Genomic DNA, 7026 nt, shown 5'->3' with positions numbered 1-7026 from the left:
TTTCTTTCAATATATTGTGGAGTCCAACAATTTTAACTAAAGTTATTTTTATAGTAAAGAATATCAAAGAAGATTAGAAGTACCCTTTATGTCTATCAAAACAGATAAGATTTTATAGTACAATTTTATTAATATATTTGATATAAAAATGGTAGTATGATGTCTGTATGTGGACCTAACAAACACCTACAATGTATTAGTTTGTGAAAAAAATGTCAAATTAAACAGTTTATATGGACTTATCTCTTATAAAATATTTATATGCACAAAAGTATATCTATTTTTGTATGCTAGAATAATATCAGAAAATACACAGTTAAAATCATATATAATAATGTATAATATAATTATATATATATATACACATATCATACACACCTTTATTCCCTAATTTTCTTTTGCATCCAGTTTTTTGGTAATAACAATCGCTCTAATCACACAGAATACATCCAGATCTTGGAAACTGTCATTATTCATTCATTAGGTTTTTCTGTTTATTATATGCTTTTTCTTATCATAACATTAAAAATCATCTTATCTTCCTATTTTCACTCAAAAGTTATATAAAGTTTTCCATCTTCCAGGAAAATATCCTCAATTGCCATGGTTTCCTACATCAATTGCCTCTTCCATATACAATTATTATATTTTCACACTAATCTGTAATGTTTTCTTCTTTTCAGTGCTTATGCCCTAGAAATTACTGTATTTTTGTCAATATTTTGTATTTTACAAACTACCTCTTTCTAAACATTATAGATTTGCTTCTATTCTTCTTAATTGGCCCCTAAAAGTAAAGATTTTTGCCCCCTGTTCCTTAAATAAAGCTTTATTCTCTCTCAACTAAACAAATGCAAGTTTTAGCAAGGCTATTATGCATATCAAGGGATGCATTTCAGCTGGTATTGTGTTTAGGAAGGTGCCTCTGTGACCTTTATCTATATTGTCACAAGATAATTTATGACATTACAATATTGTTCCTCACTTCTTAGAAGGTGTTGATAAAGTCAGTTATTATTAACAGGAAAATTAATAGTGTAACTGGCACTATCAGTTGTCACATTAGGCACTATCAGTTGTCACATTAGGCACTGTTATAGGCCAAAGTTTAATATTCTAAAAAATATAAGATGTCTATGTAAAAGTATGTTAGTATTATATTAATCCAAGTAGCACCCACTTGAGTGTAACACTGTGGAAGTTAGAAATTTCCATATGCAAGGAGTGTTACATTACATTGCTTATTTAAATCAAAATGAATCTGATGGTATATATCACACAATGATTCTGTCAGTGTAGTGAGAAATCAATTAGCCGTCATCATTTGGGGGTCTTCTTTCATCCCTATTATTCAATCCTCCCTAAGCACCAATAAAATCTTTGCTGATTGAGAGCAATTTTTTTTTTTTTTTTTTTTTGCTGCATTTTGTGGTTTCCCTATCATGGTGAAAGGGCAGGGAAGTTTCCTTACTAAGACATATATAAGAACATCCTATTCTACTTCCAGATTGTCCCAAAGAACAGACTGCTACCCTTTACCTTTGGAGAAGAAAGAATCCCCTTTACTCCCTCACCACTCAAGGAGATTCGTTTCTTTGTTAGTTTATGATTATTTTACAAAAAGAGAGTGCAAGTATGAAAATAGCTGGATACATTTTCACAAACTTTAAGCATAGTGTTACTGGAATCTAGAGAAGGAATAGAACAAAACATACCTAGAACCAATCTCCTTTCAGAAGCAACTCTCAACATGAATATTATCCTGACTCCTGGCAGCATAGAGTCTGTTTTTAATGTTTATGTAAAATAAATAACATCATACAGGGTACATTCTTTGTGTCTAATTCCTTGGTTCCAATACAATCTGTGAGATTCAGCTATATATATATATGCTAGATAAAGTTGTTAGATAAAGAATTTCCATTTCCACTGCTATCTTTAAATATGCAAAAAGTTATCCATTCTACAACTCAAATGATACATTAATAATGAAGCACTAAATTTTACTCAGAGTCTTAGTTTTCTACTGCTGCGGAAACAGATTACTACAAATTGAGTAGCTCAAAAAGCACAAATCTCAGTTTTAAAGGTCAAATTCACTGAGCTAAGATGATGGTGTCAATAGGGTTATGTTCTTTTCTTGAAGCGCGCCTTTTTCAGTGTCTAGAGGCTTCCCATATTCCTTGGATCATAGCCCATCTTGCTCTTTTAAAAGTCAACACTGATCGATCTAGTTCATATCACACTGCCATCTCTCTAGTTCTCTGACTACAGATGGGAAAGCTCTCTGCCTTTAAATATCTATGTGATTATATTTGGTGCACCTGGATAATCCCTCCATCTCAAGGCCTATAATTTTAATCATATTTACAATGCCCCCTTTACAATATAAAGCAACATATTCCCAGATTCTGGGGATTAGTATGTGGATATTTTGGGTGGCCATTATTAGGCCTACCACATGAAGCATTCCAAATGCTATTCTTTCTAGGAAATCTAACTTTCACATGCAACTCACCAATAATTTTAACAGGTACGTCATTAAATTTCACTTAGTGTTAAAGGGAAGAGACACTCAAACATGAAAGGAGAAATGCATGTAAGGAGAAACAATTAAATATCTTGCAGCGTATGGTGTCATTTTAGATGCTGCACAATCAGCATTTATATGATGCATACTAATTGTTTAAAAATGAGCCAGTCATGCAAATCATTTTTCCAAGAAATACATGCATAATTATTATCATAGCAATGTTTTTTCTCTGTATATTGCTCAAATTTAATAGCTTTTGTCCCTATGAAAAAAAATACTTATGATTAAAAAAAAAATTACAGTTGGAACTAATACAGATTTATCATAATTTATTTGTCTTAGAGTAAATGTTAAAGTGACTCTAAAAATATAGAAACATTTTTAAGTTTGCATTACTGATAAACTGAGTCCATTGATTCATTTTAAATTAATTTTAATTTTAATAATGAAAAAATTTTCTTTTCTAGGAACTTAGATACTTTCAAACTGACAAATACCTTTAATAATCACTATAATCAAGAATATATCCAATGTGGACAGTATAAGCAAGATGTTAATTTTAAAAAATAAATAATAACATTTTATGGGAATAGGAAAAGATATATGTATTGCCCATTAATCCATGTATTAAATAAACATTTACTGAATGTCTGCTCTAGATTACACAACAAGCTATTCACTGAAGGTTTAAGCCTACCTCAAGGATAATACAATTTAGTCAAGGAAAGAGATATTTATCAAAGACTTACAGAAATATATGTCAAATTGCAATTAAAATTAGCATTAAAAGAAGAGAGATAGGTATACATATAACTGATTTGCTTTGATGTACAGCAGAAATTAACACAACATTGTGAAGCAACTGTATTCCAGGAGCAAAAATTATTTAAAAAGTAAGTACTGTGCTGGAGAGATGTAATGCTCAGGAAGCGCATATAGAAAAACTGAGTTAGTCTGGAGCAATCCTAGGCAAAAGGGGTCTCATAAAGAAATGTACAGAAGAAGGAAAATTTATCACTAGATTAGGAACAAAGAAAAGGTAATAGTGGATTTTATTTCCAGAAGCTGAAGATCTAAAGCTCATTTCTTGCAAACTCAACTTTTTTGACTTTTGTTTTCACTTCGTTGAAGTGAAGTGAAGTTGCTCAGTTGTGTCGGACTCTGCAACCCCAGGGACTGCAGCCCACCAGGCTCCTCCGTCCATGGGATTTTCCAGGCAACAGTACTGGAGTGGGTTGCCATTTCCTTCTCCAGGGGATCTTCCCGACCCAGGAATCGAACCCAGGTCTCCCACATTGTAGCCAGACGCTTTTACCGTCTGAGCCACCAGGGAAGTCTTAAACATATCTAAATCATGTGATTGAAATTTCCTGTATCTGTCTTCTCTTCTTCTCAACATTTGATCAAAGCTTCATCTCTCACTGCATATTTTGAGCCTCTTAGAATCTTGTTCAGCCTTTTTGCTCTCTGCTTATTTTAGTTCTACCCTTATGTCTTTCTCATTGTCTTTCAGGACAAGGGCCATTGTAGTTCAGTCCCATATCAGTCACACATCTTTTATAACCCACTGTTGCCGTTTGGTTTTTGTTTTTGTTTGTTTTCATTTTCCAATATGTTTTACTTCAGTTTTCCTCCCCATTTTCCAGATTCAATTTCTTCTTAGCCTTTAAAATAGAGTTTAGATATTTCCTTTACAAAAGTGCAAATTGCCTCCCTACACCTGCCTTCGTGCTAAGTATTTTTGTGTTTGGCCCCTTTACTCCATGCACCCAGGAGCTTGTTTTAATATTAGTATGAGCAAATACATGTGTATATGGTATAGCTAGGTTTTAGTACATGTGTCTTTTCTCACTAGACTGCACGGGCACAAGCTATACCAGAAAATGCCATATGGTAGGTTTGAGAAAGAAAAGAGAAAGACAGATAGATAACAGACTGTTGCTTTGTTTTTGTCTTGTTGATAAGGTAAAATCCACATAGCATAAAATTGGCCATTTTAACTTGTACAATTGAGTTGCATTTGGTTATATTTGCAATGTTTTGCAGTGTTCACTTCACCTCTACCTGGGTTCTTTAATTTGAGAATGAATTATATACATCATTCAACAAGGAATTTCAGCTATCACATTGGCTAAGAGTGACCATAAAATTGCTTTGCCTGGTAGAGCCCAAGTTTATATCTGAAGTCCTAGCACCCTGCCTAGTTTCCCATTTGTCACATAAAATGGTGTTTCCATTAGGATGACAAACATAAGGGCAACATATATCTTTACAATTTCAATTAGAACTCTATTGGTTTTGTCATCCATTTGGTCTGGACAGGATTCATGCTTGTTAGTACCACTTCAATAAGTAAAACCAAATTTTTCATGATAATCTTACTCTACACATTTAATATTACTGTCAGAATGTACCATTAGTGTCTCAGATAATTATGTCAGTGAGTTAAAAGATCACGATCGATGTGAAATTAATTATTCTAATTTGATTGAAAATTTCCAGTTATTTTCAGTTTTCTTAGTGCCATCTTCATATCCTTATTTCTCAGGCTGTAGATAAGGGGGTTCATGGTGGGTGGCACCACAGTATAGAATACTGAAATTAACAAATCCCAAAGTGATGGAGATTTAGGTAATGGGCGTAAGTAGGCAAAATACCCAGAAGAGAGAAACAAAGTCACAACAATGAGGTGTGGCAAGCATGTGGAGAAAGCTTTGGATCTGCCTTCTCTGGAGGGTATACTTAGCACAGTGGAGAAGATGTGAATGTAAGATATATCAATAAACACAAAACAGCCAAAATCTAGCACTAGGCTGAGCCCAATGACTACTAGTTCCCCAGTGTTAAACGAACAAGCCAGAGAGAGCAGTTGTGGGACATCACAGAAGAACTGATGAACTTCAGGAGATCCACACATGGGTGTGGAAAAGGTAAAAGCTGTGTGCAGAATTGCGTTGAGACTTCCACTGAGCCATGAAGAGGCGGCCATCCGCACACAGGCTCCATGGCTCATGATAATGTCATACCTGAGTGGGTGGCAGATGGCAATATAGCGGTCATAGGACATGACTGTGAGTAGCGCTACTTCTGTAGTGGCTAAGAGGAAAAAGAAAAACACCTGTGAAACACATCCAAGGAATGAAATAGTGTTGTCATTGGTCAGAGAGTTCATGATAGATTTGGGGACAGGGATGGAAATGAGGCCAACATCCAGAAAGGATAAGTTCTTCAGGAAGAAGTACATTGGCGTGTGGAGGCAATGATCCTTGGTGGTGAGCATGATGATAAGAAGATTCCCAAGCAGGGCTTCCAGGTAAATTAGCAAAAAGAGCACAGCATGAAAGATCTGAATCTCCCGAATATCACTGAATCCCATGAGAAAAAATGTACTCCTAGAGGTAAAGTTGTCCATTTCTTTGACATTTAATCACTGACTTATTCTAAAACAAAAAGAACAAAAGTAAACAACTTGAGACTCAGCTTGAGAGGGTTTGCTGTTCTATTTTAACTTCCCTTTCTCCCACTCATGCCATGTCTGTAAGAATATTTGAGATTTCATGAGACTAATAGCAGGTTGCAATGAGCTTATTTTACCATAGTGATCACATGGGGTGCCAGTCCAGTTCAAACCATCTACTTCATAATTTTATGTGGATTAAGGCCTATTCTCTGTATCTCACTCAAGTGAAATTTTACATACTTTATTTTACAATATGTAGTGAGAGAGGCAGTTGATTTTGATCGATCAGTCTTAAACACAAATTTAAACTTAGCCACTAATTTACTTTTTAATGAATTAATTATCTAAGCATTGGTTGACTCAAATTCCAGAGTAAGCTTTCTTGTCTGATTATTATTCTAATACAATTGGACAATGCATATAAAAACAACTAGCATAGCTCCTCAACAAGAAAACCTTCAACAAGCATTTTCTCTACTCATTAAATCTTTCTTCCTTTGCCAGAGTCAGAAAAACTGTGAAAACCTTTGAAATGAGAAAACTCTGTGTGTGTGCACACATTAGATCATCATTGCATTTTATTGTCTTTGAAGTATTTTCAATTAATGAAGTTGCAGGAATAGTCAATACAGCAAATTATTCTTATTCATAGGAATATGAATTAGATGTTACTGATTTTGCTTTATAGTTAGACCTGTTTTACATCTACTTGCAAATTCACTTCAGCATTCTTTTTCTGCCTTATGTGTATAGTACTTTGATTTCTCTTTTGAACCACTTATATTATCTTGCAGATTCCCTCGTATTTAATGAGTTGTATAAAAAATTTTGACCTGTGTTTGTTTCATATGTGTATAAGAGTAATTGTTTTATCCTTTTTTCCAAAATTATACTTTAGCACTTGTCATGAATGACAACTGCTGATACTCAGAGTCAAACCTTATGAAAAGGCTTAAGAGGTCTTATACAGAAATATTTAGGCAACTTATTAGGAACACAGACAACAGAAAACTGTTAGACGGTCTCAAGGTTC

General features: G+C 34.1%; 1 protein-coding gene across 1 annotated transcript; it reads right to left on the bottom strand.

The window, feature by feature from the left end:
- Positions 1-5012: 5012 nt before the first annotated feature.
- LOC147369188 (olfactory receptor 14A16-like) lies at positions 5013-5945 on the bottom strand. Its single transcript, XM_086413802.1, has one exon. It carries the CDS (start codon positions 5943-5945, stop codon positions 5013-5015), a length of 933 nt encoding a protein of 310 aa, XP_086269928.1.
- Between the last annotated feature and the right edge of the window lie 1081 nt (positions 5946-7026).

This window comes from Bos grunniens, chromosome 7 (assembly GCF_055505025.1).
Source record: "Bos grunniens cultivar Pamir isolate PY7600 chromosome 7, Bosgru_T2T1.0, whole genome shotgun sequence".
Lineage (NCBI taxonomy): Eukaryota > Metazoa > Chordata > Mammalia > Artiodactyla > Bovidae > Bos > Bos grunniens.
Note: the sequence above shows the minus strand (reverse complement) of the source record. Positions and strands in the feature narration are given on the sequence as shown.